The 16567-nt window shown below is 38.5% G+C and overlaps 1 protein-coding gene across 5 annotated transcripts in view; it reads left to right on the top strand.

Annotated features, from left to right (window-relative positions):
• Positions 1 to 13760, top strand: part of PLEKHA1 (pleckstrin homology domain containing A1) — a 71523-nt gene extending 57763 nt beyond the window's left edge. For 3 of the 5 annotated variants that reach the window (XM_006111425.4, XM_006111424.2, XM_006111426.4), the window contains 3 exons: positions 1482 to 1545; positions 7505 to 7594; positions 11307 to 13760. In XM_006111425.4, the coding sequence (XP_006111487.1) occupies positions 1482 to 1545; positions 7505 to 7594; positions 11307 to 11633 (481 nt within the window). In that variant the 3' untranslated portion in view covers positions 11634 to 13760. Of the gene's footprint in view, positions 1 to 1481; positions 1546 to 7504; positions 7595 to 8812; positions 8884 to 11306 lie in introns of all 5 variants that reach the window. The other 2 variants (XM_006111427.2, XM_006111428.2) reach the window with 2 other exon arrangements.
• The last annotated feature ends 2807 nt before the right edge of the window (positions 13761 to 16567 follow it).

Below are 16567 nucleotides of genomic sequence, written 5' to 3'. Positions count from 1 at the left end.
GGCCTAAACTGTTCTATGGATGGGATGTGTCTGACTGCCTTCCCAAAATTTGCTTGTCATCTGAATGCAGATATAATGGCAATCTTGCAGTCTTTGTTTAAATAGACTTCCTGTGAGGACCATTTGTGATTCACTGTAGTTGCATTTACTCAAAGAAGAAAATATAGTTATCTGTAACTGCTGTTCTTTGAGGTGTGATGCAGGTGTGTCCCATCTTTATAGGAGTCTGACATTCAGTGTAAAGGGACTGTGGGGGTCAGGACAGTGCAGCCCTACCTCAGCCACGTGAGGGCTGCAGAGTGAGCATCACCCCTAGAGGTACTGCTTGGCAAATTTCTCTGGCTCCAACAGGATGTCAGTAAAGGTGAAGTAGAGGGGAGGAGAGAGAACTTAGCACCTTTGGTCACTGTGACCCCTCACATTCAGGTTAGTGAGGCCCAGTGTCTAGAGTCCTTAAGGCTGCCCTTGTCCTCAGGGCAGCAAGGCCTAGTGGCTCATGCCCTTGGTCTCCAGGCTGTAGTGTCCAGTATCTCAAGCAATTGCCACAATCAACAGTAGGCTGGGCAGGAAGACCTGGGCCCACCCTACTTTACCAGGTCATGACCCAGAGCCCTGTGATACCAGTAGTCCTGAAGTGTAGGTTCCTTCCAAATCTTCACAGATGTGTTCTCTGGACTACTTTCTACCCTTGATTCTAGCTCGTACAGTTGTCTCTTGTCTCTGTGGTTGACAGGGAATCTAAGTGAGTAGTCGAATACTCGACTACCTGATAAGCCTAAGTTTATTGGGTAGTTGAGTGTCACTGGGTCTGTGAGCTGCCTCCACTGCAGTTCTGCAGTTTAAATGTAGTAGGAGCCGGGCTGTCTGCATATCCGGCTCCTACTGTATTTAAACTACAGAGCTGCAATAGGGGTAGCTTCTGGACCAGTGCAAGCCGGAACAGAGCACCTTCCCTTATTGACTAATTGTGTAGTCAATACAAATTGTATCAACTATATGATTAGTCAGTTACCTGCCTTTTAACATTCTTAGACTTCAGTGGACTTAAGTGTGTTCAGCTTCCAATATCTGGAGCTCAAGCAGCTTTGTGGCAGGAACCTGTAGCATTCATCCACTTTCTGTCTCAATCAGCCCAGACTGAGCTGAGCTGCTGCTTTTTATACCCTGGCTCCAGCAAGAGCATGCCCAGCAAGGGTGAAGTTGGCATAGCCTCTCAAATTGGCAGTGAGTGATTTACTCATTTTGGACTAGTGTGGGATTGATCTGTTCTTTCAGTTAGTTACACAGTTTTTCTTTTCGTAACAGCTTGAGTTCAATTTCTTTGATTACATTGATAGTAATTATAAACTACATCAGGAAAGATAAAAGTTCAAATTGAAGGGTGATGAATATTCTGCATATTCTGATTTTCTAGGGATAATGTTTTTAATTAGAGCAGTTTAGAAATCTAAATATTAAATATTTGTGTTTTGTCTTTGCAGTGATATAATGATGAGAGATAATCTATTTGAAATTGTAACAACTTCTCGAACCTTTTATGTACAGGTAATCTTCTACTCTGGGTAAAACCAGATCATTCTGCAAGAAAATTAAGCATAAATACTTTACTATTAATTTTCTCAAGTCTGCAGTCTTCCTCTTGGTTGCACAGACATCGGTTGTAAAATACAATAGTATTTCAAACCTTTCAATATCTTCAACTGTCTTGTCAAGTTAATATACTTTTTCTTCTTTGCAATTTTGGTCTGAAAATTGTATGATAAATGTCAGATTTGCAAGCAAGAAAGAGTTATGGAAATCCTAAACAGCCAGTCCATTATTAACATAAATACTCTTTTGAATTGACATTTGACATAGTTATTTAAATTCTATAGTGCCAAGTAAATGTAAAACTAATTTTCTATGAATAAAAATATAATTTAATTAAAAGTACAGATCGCTGCAGACTTAAACTACAGAGACCATTCAGTTCTTAGATCAAAGATAAAAGTAGTAACCGTAACTGATTAATGTGCAGTTTCAGTAGCCTTTGTAAACTAGAAAATAGTTCAGTGATTCTTGCCATATCATACTGAACCCTTAACAGTACATGCAATGAACAGGTACGCACACAGTCTGCTCACAGTTTCTTACCAGGCTTATTTTTTTTAAACTATACACATTTTCTGTATTTTAAAAATAAATTGAATGAAACACAACACACCAAATTTGCAAAAGCTCACGACCTAATAAATTTGTTAATCTTTAAGATGCCACTGCTCATTGTTTCTCCAGAGAATGAGAGTGGACTTCAGCAAGATAGATTTAATGATGATGCTAGAACATTCTTCCCAAAAGTCTGAATGAGGAAGTTGCATTTGTGAAATAGAGGTGAAACCAAAAAGTTAGCAAAAATGTGTCACCAGATCATTTGTTTATTTAACCATAAGTAGTCACTTAACACTACTGGTATTCTTCCTTGCAAGTTCTTGACATTAAAATCCCCCAAGTAATGTATTATGATGACTAATATTTGTTCCCTTTATGCAAGCTACTGTTGTTCTTATCTGAAGTATTCTCAACTGTTGTTTTATAATAACTTACTCACTTGCTAATGCACAAGTTGGATGTCTTATCATACTAATACATTTTTAAACAAGAAAAAGTTGTTTGGAACATTGTGTACATATGTTCTTTTTAGTTTAGTGTTAAATATTTATTTAATAGGATAATGAACATAATGGAGCAGCTGTTTCTTTTAAGCATTTTAATGCTTACTGTGAGTTCTGCAGACTGTAAACCTTTTTAGAACTCTTTGGTGAAAAAGACATGTCTTAAATGTAGTGGAGAATAAATATATCACCATATTCCAGTTTCACTAAATTTTACTCGTATAGAATTTATCCGTAGAATCCTAGCTTTCAGCTGTTGAGAGATACTGATGAATTAGTCTAGCTCTAAAAACACCTCATACCTTAATGTCTTGTCTCACTGAAATATGCAAGTTCCCAGACAGTTTGATTGATTTTGATCAGAAGATTTTAATATGTTCTTGTCAACCTACTGCATGCTTTAGCAAGGTTTTCTTTTGTTAATTGCTGATGTATATTAATTTTGGCATCATATCTTAAAATGATTTTGGTGTGTATTCGGATGCTATGAATTATTTATATTAATAGTAATAATTTTTGCATTATTTTTACCAGTAATTTTGCATTACTGATATAATAGTGAAAACCCTAAACCAAACACCTCAAAAATGCAATTAGTTACTCCAAGGGACTCCTTGTTGAATCATTGAACATTGATTTAGAATTGTGTTGAGACTACAGCAGCTATTTTATTCTCATGTTATAAGCATACTTTCAAAAAAAGTACCAAACTCTCATAGTACTTCAGATACAGTTTGAATTTCATTTGAAAATAAATCTTGATGAATAGGGGGATCTTGTGTTTATATCGCTTATACGTGACTTTATGATAAAGCTGTTGTTGAGAATTAAGGGTGAAGTATTGTGAAGGACTCCCTGTGGGGCTTCTGCTTTTGAACTGTAGCAAGAGCAAGTTCAAAGGTGGAGGCAACCTTATAGACTAATCGAATAGTCAATAGAAATCCCATCAACTATTCGAGTAGTTAATTTAATTTAAATTTAACATCCCTATTTAAAACAACCCCATACATGTGAAAGTATGGAAATAGGCAATTTGAGTTGTCTTCCCCCCAGACACACTTAATTGGCTAAAATTAATACATGCCCTGATCAAAAGCAGAAATTGGCAACTTCAGTAATCCATACTGGTTCGCCAGTGCTTAAAAACAAGTGAAAGAAAACAGAAGAAAAGGAAGTATTACAAGTACAGGCAGTCCCCGACTTACGTGGATCCGACTTACATCGGATCCCTAGATACGAACGGGGTGAGGCAACTCCCGCACATGCGCAGCAGCATTCCCGGGGCTCGCTCACCTGGGTCCTAGGATCCTCCTCCTCCTCGGGCCGGCTCCGACTGGGGTCCCGCAGAGCTACCGGGCAGAGGAAAAGTGCCTCCCCACGCCCGCTGCCCCCCCCACCCCCCTGCCAGCAACAGGCTGCCCCCTCCCCTGAGCAACAGGCTGCCGAACAGACAAAAGCAGCCTCTCTGCCCCTCCTCCCCTCTATACATGCCGGGCTCCCGGAGCGCAGCAGCGTCCCCGGGGCTCGCTCACCTGGGTCCTAGAATCCACCTCCTCCTCCTCTTCGGCCGGCTCCAACTGGCCTCTGCCTGCAGCAGCTGGCCACAGGGACAGGGATCCCGCAGAGCTGCCGGGCAGAGGAAAAGTGCCCCCCCCCCGCGGCCTCGCATCCTGCACGCCTCTCCTCTCCCCCCCTGCCAGCAACAGGCTGCCCCCTCCCCTGAGCAACAGGCTGCCGAACAGCAGACAAAAGCAGCCTCTCCGCCCCTCCTCCCCCTATAAATGCTGGGCTCCCTGGGCAAACAAAGACTCCACCAAAACAAACAAAGTGCTGGCCTCATTGTGTTAGCAAAAAAAGGACCCTCCTCCTAGAACCCTGGGTGGTGTGTGGAAATAAAGCTATTAGCTCAAAGCATGGTGCAGAGCTGTTTGGTATTTGATGAGTTACTCCTTTAGTCCTGAGTTTGTCACAGGGACAGAAATAGATGTGAAATCTTCTGAACAGGGGAACAGACAGCAAAACAAACATTAGGGGGGAGTTAACCTTTCCCTATGCTATCCAAAACTAAAAAAAATGTTTGGCTAGAGTTTCCCCTACAATATGTACCAGTTCCGACTTACATACAAATTCAACTTAAGAACAAACCTAAGGTCCCTATCATGTACGTAACCCGGGGACTGCCTGTACTATGTGTGCTTGTGTCACATATCCCTCTTTCCAATAAGAAGAGACTGGAGTCTGAGAAGCAATGATTTGTCCTATTGTGGTTACCTAGAAAATACAGTTCTTGTTCTTAACAATTCCAGTTGTTTCCTATCCTGTAATGTGTGGACTGAAAAACTGAGATAACAATCAGTTTTCACATTTGTATGTGTACCAGTGAGATGGTAGTAAGGACGTAGGTGATTTATTCTACTAAATAATTTGTTTGGTTCTACTAAATGGTTTAAAGTAAGAACACAAGTTCAAGTGCTTGTTCATACGCATTCCAATTAGGTGTTTGCGCATGCATGGAAGCCAAAAGATTTTTTTTGCTTAGCAGCATTTGTTGGGTCAGTCTTGGGTGCCTCTTGAGTGGCTCCATTATGGCACCTAATGTATAGTCCCTCCAACTTACCAATCACCCAGTTCCTCCTTACCACCCATGACAGCAGCTGGAACTTCTTATTCTTGCTCTGGCAAACACCATTTGCCGTATCCTATTTGCCTGTTAATAGTTTAGTCAGTTCATTAGTTACAGATGTGGTATAGTTTAACAGTTAAGAGGTGTGACATTCCCCTTTCTTCTCTCCCTGTGCCAGGACTTCTCTTGGTTCCCAGTGTTTAAAGCTTGCCAAGCTTATGCCAAAGAGCAACCCCCACACTGAATGCTTAAAGTGTCTTGGTGAGGAGCACCAGAAAGAGACTCTCTGCATTTATAAAAATGTTCATCTTCGGACACTTAAACATTGTGAGCAGCAGTTCAGAATCTTATGTATGGAGGCAGCTCTTTGCCCCCATCTGACCTGGGGCCAGCAGACCCTAGTGCAGCTCTTCTTGGTATATAGTGCACTAATGCTGATGGTATGCGATTTGGTGCCTAACAGACAGTGGCATCAAGATGGTGCCGAACATAAAATGGGGCAGGCACAAATCTGTGTGACTGGCCCACAAGAGGCAGAGATGAGTGGAACAGGTCCCTAGTGCTGGACCTTAACCTAGTCCTTTCAAGACTGATGGACTGCTATTTGAAAGGACTGCTATTTGAAACTTTTTGGCAACATGCTCCCTGCATACGCTCTCTTATAAGGTGGCTTTCCTAGTGGCCACAACGTTGGCTGGGAGGGTTTCCTAGCTCAGTACCCTGACATCAAACCCTCCCTTCACTGTGTTCTATAAGAACAAAGTGCAGCTAAGAGCTCACCTCACTTTCTTCCTTAAAGTGGTATCACAATTCCACATCAATCAGGACATACTTCCTTTGGTATTCTGTCCTAAGCCACATTTTGGCAGTCTGATATCTGCAGGATTTTAGCCTTTTTACATTGAGAGAACTAGGCTGTTTAGGAAGTTAGTGCAGTTTCTTGTGTTAATTGCAGATAGGATGAGGGGCCAGCCTGTATCCTCTGGGTATCTCCTTTTATATAGTCTCCTGTATTCATGAATGTTACAACCTTGCAGGAGTTCCCGTGCCTACAGTTACAGTGCCCTCTACCAGGGCACAGGCTTTATCCATAGTGTTCCTAGCATAGGTCCCAACTCAGGAAATCTGCAGAGTGGTGACATGGTCTATTCACACATTCGCTGCACGCTATGTAATTACCCAACAGGCCAGAGATGACATGGCCATTGGCAGGGCTGTGTTCCAATCAGTTTGAGATTCTGACCCCACCTCCTGAACTCAGGCTTTTAAATCACCTGATTTGAATGCACGTGAACAAGCACTCGAAGAAAAAAGGTTACTCGCCTTCTCGTAATTGTTTTTCACCTTCCTACTCCTCTATTGGAACTGATGGCAAGAAGGAGGAGCTGGAGGGTTGGTGAGCCACAGGATTACATATTAGGTGCCATAATGGAGCCAATTTAGGGGGCACCCAGACTGACCCAACTGACGCTGCTAGGGAAAAATAATCTTCTGGCTTCCTTGAACACACACGCGCACACACCTGATTGAAATGGATGTGAACGAACACATCTCAAAGAACAACAATTCCAAGGTGAGTAAACTTTATTTTCTGTATCATCTGAAGTATGTATAATACAAACTTGTTTGCACAGTCTATTGGCATGTGCTTTATGTAGTGTTTTGAGATGGTAGACGAACAATTTTCATTATCTGCAAATTTGGCTGACCCCTAATTTAATAAAACCCCAAACCTTTTCATTCTGTGTGTGTCACCAGCAATAAACCATATGAATTGCTTCGTGCAGTATTTCACCAGATCACATTAGTTACTATTTCATGGGAAGCATCAGCAAAAGTGAAATATGAAGGTGTGACATTCCCTTTATTATACATCACTTAAAATCCTGTGAGAATTACAATGGTTACCTTTTTAAAAAAAAATACAATTCTGACACAAATGCTATCGCAGTATTACCCTGGAAGGATATTAAAGATATGATAAAATAATCTTGAGTGGATTTTCACAAGTGCCTAAGTGAATCAAGAGTTCAAATCCCACTGAAAATCATGGTGGCTTGTGCTCCAAAATCCTAAGTAGTTACAAAAATCCTACTCCTCCTTTCCTACTGGGAAAGAAAGGTAATTCTAGGGTAATTATTGTATTCCTAGACAGTTCACGTACACAAACAATTTTCACCCAATTTAAATAGCTATCTAATGTTATTTTCAACATTTTCTTTTGATTTAGGCGGATAGCCCGGAGGACATGCACAGCTGGATAAAAGCAATTTCTGGGGCCATAGTGGCACAGCGGGGACCTGGAAGATCAGCAGCTTCTGTATGTGTTTGAGATGTAGATAACATACTACCTCTAAGAGCTGTCAATCTCCTTTTCCCTCAGTCCTGTTGTAATATATCTCCTGTGTATGCGCTTTCATGCATATTAAATTTGCAGAAAATATTTTGCATTTCTAATTGAGAGGTCATTGAGTGTTATAGTTTTGTATGCTTTGCATTTTCTTAAGTGTAAAGACAATGCAAGTGCTGAGTATGAAGACTTCTCTGAGTTCAGTATGGACTCTTAGCACTAAGCTGCTATTAGCTGAAGAACTACAGTGAAACTTTGTTAATTCTTGTGAGTTTTTTTGCTAATTGCTAAATTTTGCAATCAAATTATATAAAAGGTTGGTTAAAATCATTTTGGGTACTAAATTTGCAGATCCCTGGGATCAGCTATTAACCATTTGTCATGTTAGCAACTATGGTCCCAAATATAATGCATTTCAGGCTGGAAGGGTTTGCAAATAATTTGTGTGAATTAGAAGTTTTGCTTTTGGACATTCAGTATGAGCACCATCTAGAATTATTGAACTGTGTGTACAACTGTGACTTATATCGTAACAGTTGTTAAGTAGGTGGATGGCAGTGTGTGTGTGTGTGTGTGTGTTTATATATATATATATATATATATATATATATATATATATTTTTTTTTTTTTTTTTCATTAGAACCCTAGATTAGAAATGTTAAGAAATTTTTTTTTTACAAATTAGTGTATTTCATGCTAAAGATAGTTATAGTGTCAGTGTCAACAAATATGTCCAGATTTGTCATGGAATACTTCACAGTTCAGATGCTGCAAGGTATGGCTTTCACTTTTTTTGCTATGTGATGGTTTGTAATAACTGAGTATATCAACCCCCATAATACATTGGAAACCAAAGTTTTGAAATCTGGCTATTAAATGAAGTCATATTGATGGTGTGCTCATGTGATTGCTATCTATTGATCTAAACACTAGTATTTGTAGCTACTAATGTTATAGATGCATCATGTTTTAAGTAAATGTTACCATTACAAAATAGACTCAGTTTAAAATACGTTTTCTGGGGGAGAGGTAAAGAGGGAGATGGGTGTTTGGTTTGTATACGCTTTTGTGGTGGGGCTGACTAAGCAACTTAGCTATACCTATTGCCAACACTTTCTCTTTTTCTTCCTCCTATCCTCTTTCTGAAGTATAGGTTACTCTAATCTTAGCTTTGCACTGTGTTCCAGATGCGGCAGGCCAGAAGGCTGTCGAATCCTTGTATACAGAGGTATACATCAAGAACTGGTGAATGCAGCACGTATGTGGGCTCTCATGTAAACTTGCCTTCTTAACAGAGGGCTAGGATTTAAAATGCTAATTTACACTATGTAAAATTAACTCTTAATCCCACTGTGTTTTTAAGTTATTTTTAATACTAACTCACATAGTACTTCACACCACTCATTAGGTTTGCACTTAAGTATTTCCTATTGATTTCTAAAATTAAGTTTGATTTTTTTTTTAAATTAGTAATGGCAAAAACAATGTCACTTTCATATTCATAGTACAAATCTTACTCATTTAAAATACAATTTAAAGTATTCAAATTTTGATAAATTTGCATGAGAGTTCATATTTCCATTTTTTACCTTACAACTTTGACACCTTATAATAGCAAAAATACAAATAAATATTAGCTGCAACTAATACAGATGTGTGCGTGCACACAAGCATTTTATAACTGAAAAAATTGGAAGGATAATCTCGCAGCCTGATTTGCATGGCTTTTTAAAACTCATGCATGAAATGATTTAGCCAAAATGTAGAAGGGTTTGCTAGAAGTAACTTGTACATTATTTTAAAAAAATGATTTAAAAAGTGAAGCAGCATAGTGTATTAAAATAGGAGCTTAAAATAGGAACTTATAATCAGATAAGGTAATAAAATCTAGACAAAAAGTAGTTTGTTAGAAAACTTAACATCATAATCCACTGCTTAAATCACAGAAGTTTACTTTAGATTCAGCTTTCAGCTTGGTTAACATAGTACTTAGCATGACTGCTTTTTTAATAACCATTGTATGCTGTTAGAAATAAGTGGTGTGGCAAGTGGGCTATTGACCATAAAAACATATAAAATAGTGTCCATGGATTGCTCCTAAAAACGTGAAAGGCTAAAAAGTTAAATTCTTAAACACCTATTCTTTTATTATAATATGCACAACTGCATAATAGTTCTGAAAATATAAATTTCTATTTTAATATAATGGCAACATTGCTGATTTGGCAGAAACAACATTGCAAACTTAATTACACCTATAAATCTGTCCAATAGCATGTTTTTCTGGAATCCTTGAAATTGACAATTGATATGAAAATGTTTTTAGATAACGCACATAAAGTATCTCTCTCTTTCTTTGACAGACCTGTTATGGTGATTTATCATAGTTAAATATGTTACAAAGTCAAAACTGACAATGATGTACTAGCCCAGGGTGGGCAAATACCAGCCCATATGCCAGATCTGGTTCACCAGGGTTAGCCCCAATGGGCTAACACCACTATATTTACTTGTGCCTCCACAGGCCTGGGCAGTTGTAGCTCACGTTGGCTGTGGTTCACTGTTCCCAGCCAATGGGAGCTGCAGGAAGCGGTGTCCCAGTTTGTGCCATTTCCCGCAGATACTATTGGCCAGGAGCAGTGACCCGTGGTCAATGGAAGCTGCAAAAGCCCATACCTGCAGAGGCGCAGGTAAGTATAGTGGCGGTGGCCCACTAGGGGCAAACCCTGGCAATATGCCACCCTTTTATTGCCCACCCCTGTATCAGCCTGTCTGAATAATAATGTAATAGTTAAGGATAGTTTGTTCCCTTTCTGGCAAAAAAGATATTTAAATAGTGGTAGATTTATTTTATGAATGTGACTTCCAAAATCCTTTCAACAGAATGGCAGGTATCCGTAATAAACACTTACTTGAAAGCAACTTCTGTACAATTAGTAGCTTGAGGGTTTTTTTGAAAATAATTATTTCAGTATTGCTGTTGTGGGTTATAAAATAGACCTCTAAATTCAAAGGCAGTATTTTAAGAATATTTTCTAAGATTTCAATAATTAAGATTCCAGAAAAGGATTCTTTAACTTTTTATAGACATTGATTCATCATGGCTCGGTAGAGTAAAATAGAACAAAAACAGGAAATAGATCAACAATTGTAATTTGACTGCCCTCTTAGGGTGATTTGATACTTGATTCAGCAGAGTATCCAAAGGGGGGAGGGAGCAGTGAGAGTTCCACAGTGCTTTAACTTGAGATGTAAAGATATATTTGTATAACAAATATCGCTTGAATACACTTTTCTCCTGCAATTAGTTTTTCCATCTATGGCATTGCAGATGTGAGCTTTAACATGTATTGAAAACAAAAAGTTTAATTGCCATTAAGCATACTAGTAAAAAAATCAGTTTGGGTTTACTAGATTCTTGTATAAAAATGTAAAGAGCTGCCAAGCTTGACTTCAGAACCCTAACATAGTTTCTTCAGCTGAAATGACTATTTGCTATCCCATTCAGCTATGAGCTCACATTTACAAATTCATTGCCTTGGGAAAGCACCCGCTTTCTGCTGCCATGGCTGATGCTTTGCTTTGTTTTTTCCGTTTTCTTGTTTTGCAGAGTAAAATCTCAAACTGAGTTATTAACATGACATTTGCAACTGACTCTGACAAATATATATCCTTTTACAGGAGCATTCCAGCTCTCCTTCAGACTCCAGCTATGCTGTCTGTTTTGCCAACACAACAGCCACCTCACATTCCACAGCCTCTCACAACAACGCTCTGGTCTCAAACCTTAATGCCAAACGCCCTGCCTTGGAGAAGCGAGGATTTTGCGAATCTTTTACCAAGGCCAAACCAGGGAACTTCAAGGTCCAGGCTGTCCCTCCAAGAGAATCAGCTTCCAAAGTGACTGTAGAGGATCTATTGGAACCTCAGAGTAAAAATGGCACTCAGGAACAGGATCTTGTCCCAGTGGATCTGGATGATGCAAGCCTTCCAGTCAGTGATGTGTAATCATGGAAGAGTTTGGAGAATGATCCATTTGGTCCTCTAATTTCCTTGGTCAGACTTGTAGCCAAAGAAGAGTTTAGGAAGAAAGAACAAAGAGAATGGAACACTGATTTTGTGTATGTGTGTATATACAGAAGTATGTGTATACACAGGTACCTGCATATATAATTATATATTTACATAATTATATATTGCCTTAAATTCGGGTCAGAAATGGGCCTTCTGCTTTTTCTCACAGCCTGATGATAAATCACTTTCTAATAAGGGGCCAAACTACATGATTCACAAATGTACAGCTGCCAATAAGTGAAGGTACCAGCAGCTCTGATTTCTCAATTTGGCAAACCTAAAATTACATGGTATAATATAGAAAATGTAATATACAAATGTGATGATTTGACTGAATTATAAAACAGATTAAGACTTTATGCGTATGGGAGAATTATTTCTCTCCTTTGAAAATGTTACAACTTTTTCAGATAGCAGGATATGCATAAAAAGTTCTCTTCTGTTCCTATTGGATCACCTGTATCAACTGAAAATTACCAGACTACGAATTCTAAGCTACCTTAGACTTCTGAGTATATGGTGCTTTAAAATTCGCATTAGTACAATAATGCTGTTTTTGAACATTAAACCTATTTTTGATGCTCTCCTAAAGTTGAATTGTAATTTTTTGCACATTTGGATTTTAATGGACCCTCCTATAATAGTGTTTTGGATGGGGGAAGGGATATTGGACTACTACATCTTACACCTTTGAAGTAAACCATTTTATATTGCATTACGTTGAGCTTTGCTGCAATTACTTTTTATCAAATGTCTAAACATATTGTTTATGATGATTTTTGAGAGATTTGTTTTCTTATCAGTGCTTTTGTGAACAGTTCTTGTTTCTATATTTGGATCAGTGAAAGACTTCATTTATCTAGTTTGATGTCAAAACTGGTACTGAACTGTTTATAGTCATGCAATTGTGGCCTGTAATTTTGGTGCACTAATCTATTTAAAGTGCCTGTGTTTTTTCTCATCTTGTTAAACATTTTGAGATTCAATGTGTACACGGACCTTATTTACATGGTTTTGAAACTTGGGGTGAAATTATTTGAATAACTTAGTTCAAAATAATTATTTAAAACAGATAATCTTATGCTAGGGATACCAGTATTCTGGTATTGCATCTACTAGCTGTGCAATATGTGTGTTTTTTATAAAACTGAATATTTGTTACATGTGTGAATTGTTATGGGCTTCAGTGATGCAAACAAAAGATCTAAGAACTTTTACACTTCAAATATTTGATTAGCTTGAGCATGTACTGGTTTCATGGGTTTTGCCAATGTTTGCTATAACCAAATTTCCCCCTCTCCCCACACACTTCATATGCTGCTGTTTATTGTGATTTGTGTTTCCCATTGCTGTTAGTCTTCTGGAACTTAATAGTTATGTATCAGAAAGGTCCATCTTTTCTCCAGCTTCCAAACTGACTTCTGACCAGAGAGGGAGATTTTTTTCCACAGTAACTTGTTGAGCCAAGAATAGAGTAATTGGTGTAATGTGAGATTATCATCTAGTTTCAAAGCCATTAGCATCTTCAACTTTTTAATCCATAAGCTAAACACTTTTTTAAGGCAATAGTATTTGTAAATTACACTTTTTCATTTTACTCTTCAACATCACATGAAATCTAGTGCAGAGTTGGGCGTTATGATAGCTGTCTAAACAAGTAGTGTAGTTTGTATCAAAATAAAACAATGATTTCTTGAAAGCTTACTTTTCATAAGTACATACTGTATGGGAGACACCCTATTTTTACTATAGTTCTCACATCTAAAATCACTTGCTGTGGTACAGCTTTGGCACTGCATGTTCATTTTACTATATTTTGGTATTGGCAGTTTTACATATTGGGTGGAGGTAAAGCAGCTCCATTATGGGACTTTTAAAAATAGAACTACTGTTGTAGTTCAGTAGCATAGGAAAATATATTTGTGGCTGGTAATTGTCAGGGTCTCCTATTTATCAGTACTTTTATAAATCTATGAAAATTGTTAAATTATTTTAGAACCAGTGCTGTTTCCTGTAAAGTCACATTTAAATTGTCAATAAATCAGTTTAGATAACTTTAAAGAGCTGTTGACATTTTTATTGTACCATTTACCAGAACAGGCTAAGTGAATGATTTCTTCTCCATTGATACATTCCATCTTCTATTTCATTCTTCTATGTTTAATAGCTTGAGCATTGTACTACCTTCACCTTAGGGTTGCCAACCCTCCAGGATTGGCTTGGAGCGTCCAGGAATTAAAGATTAATCTTTAATTAAAGATTTTCATGTGATCAAATCTCCATAAATACATCTAACCAAAACTTGCACCCCTACTTCTCATAATGAGCTATACTTGCTCCAGATCTTTAGAATCCGTCTTAATGAATTACTGGACCACTGACTTTAAGGTACAGTTAAACCACTCAGCCTATCAGTTTGTGGGTGACTAGACTGAGGCCTGGTCTACACTGCAAAGTTAGGTTGATATAAATTGCCTTTAATAGACCTAGTTGTGTATGTTTATATGCTTCAGTTTTCCCCTCTGATGTAAGTGCTGTTATGCAGTAGCATCACCTTCCTGCTAGGGATGTTAACAAACATGTATTTGTTTAAACATGTAACTGCTACAAAATCCAGCACGAGATCTTTTATAGGGGAAAAGGCAGTACGCCGCATTTACTGAGAATACAACAGTTGCATATGCTTTCCAATCTCTCTCTCTTTCTCTTTCTCTCACACTCTCTCACTCATACTCTCTCTCACGGGGGGGGGGGGGGAGGGGGGAGGGGAAGAGTCCCAGATGATGATATAGTTACCAGTCCAGATTCTGTATCAGTCTAGTGGCCAGCTAGATTGAACACAGAAGGAGAGCAGGGCCTAGCAAAGCGCCCTGCTTTTATAATCCTTTTCTCTGTTGAAATCAATGGATTCCGCTCTGTCATCCTGTGACCGGAATGTTATCTTGTTGATGTCAGTCATTCCCAAACATCTCTTGAAGGCTCATCCTGTCCTGGATTTAATCAGTTGTTTTCAGGTGTGCCTGCCCTTCACCGTTAGAACCGTCAATTCTGCCAGCCTGATCAATTCTTGACCGTGGGTACGCACTGCTGGTTTTTCTAATGCCAATATGTTTCTTCGCAGTTTGTCTTCACCCCACATCCCCCCCCTTCTCTTAACCATCTGGCTCTAATGATGATCTTCACACCGTATCTCATTCATACAAACAGTCTCTCTCACAGAATCCTTTAAAGATAAACAGCAGTGTTTTATTTTAAACAAAATCAAAACAATTCACATCAAAGGCCCAGGTCTTCAGTATTTCTAATCTCATTGACATAGACACAATAGGAGATCCTGTCTCTTTTACTTACTACACTTTAGAACAAGGAAATATAGGAGATATATACTTAACTAAAGAATTTGACTTACTACAATATTAAATATGGTTATATATTACCGTACATTACTAAACCTAAAATACAAATACAAAAAAGAATAAAACTATCAATCCTAACACTAACGTAACTTGCATTGACAAGATATTGCCAAAACTACCAACTGGTTTCAAAAGCTGCCAAACTTCTCTTAGGAGGGACATAAAAATAGTTCTGTGGTATGCTAGACTTTTGGTAGGAAAATCTACCCAAGATGTCTCTAAAGGTTATCATGCAAGATATAAATAGAAAACTAAGGACATACGAATTGGTATTATTATATGGTGTATGTATGGAGGTCAACTGCAAAATTACAAGCAGCAGGAATTATGTTCTTAAAATATGTCTGCCCAGGTAGGCTGATTTTACCTCATCTTAGACAAAAGACCGTGTTTTTATCCCTTGGAAGATACTTCCAAGATAAGAGACAATCGGAATACATTTACATAAAAAGTAAATAAAACCATCATGCTAAGGAGGGAGGAGATTGTCAGTGGGGGTCGCTTTCTGGAGGCTGTCCAGGTGAGTGACCAGCATTCCCAATGTGTGTCTTGTCACAGATAAACCCACATGCTTCAAAAGTGAAATTTCAGCTTAGCACTAAAATCCAAGGCCAGAAGAAAATAGAAATTTAAACTCAGAGTCCTCTCTCTACTCTTTAAGGGCCAATGTTATGGTCTTTTGCACAACAAATTGAACAAAGTGAATTTTTTTTACTTGTTTGACTCTTCATTGCCAACTTTTTGTAACGGAACCTAGCCTAAAAATGATGCTTTCTTTGTAAAATATATGATCATAATTCTAAATATGTTTAAATGTCTTTCGTCAATTAATTTGGAAACACTTCACAAACATGCAGAAAGAATCACTGCCCACTGCTAAAATGCAGCCATCTCTGTTGAAAAGTGGCATCTGTTAAAACGGCATTTGGTGCCAATGCATGAAGAATACCATACCACAGTGAAACTATGGGGGGAGAAGGGGTTAAAGCCACAGTGTATTATCCATATTTTTCCAGGATGTTGTTAAACTATTATTCTCAAGCGATTGTAGAGTCTCGTGTGGCCCTCATACATTTAACATCTGAGCACGTCTTTGATTAATTTATCCTCACAATGTCAAGTATCAGAGGGGTAGCCGTGTTAGTCTGAATCTGCAAAAGCGGCGAGGAGTCCTGTGGCACCTTATAGACTAACTGAAGTGTAGGAGCATAAGCTTTCGTGGGCAAAGACGAAGTGGGTCTTTGCCCACGAAAGCTTATGCTCCTACACTTCAGTTAGTCTATAAGGTGCCACAGGACTCCTCGCCGCTTATCCTCACAATAACTTTGAGAGAGAGCTATAATTCCCAATTAATGATATGCAGAACTGAGGCACACTATTTACCCAACAGCATGCAGGAAGTCGGTGGTAAAGCAAAAAATTTAACCTAAATCTCCCAGCATCTTGAGTTAC

The sequence above is a fragment of the Pelodiscus sinensis genome, chromosome 8 (assembly GCF_049634645.1).
Source record: "Pelodiscus sinensis isolate JC-2024 chromosome 8, ASM4963464v1, whole genome shotgun sequence".
Classification (NCBI taxonomy): Eukaryota; Metazoa; Chordata; order Testudines; family Trionychidae; genus Pelodiscus; species Pelodiscus sinensis.
Note: the sequence above shows the minus strand (reverse complement) of the source record. Positions and strands in the feature narration are given on the sequence as shown.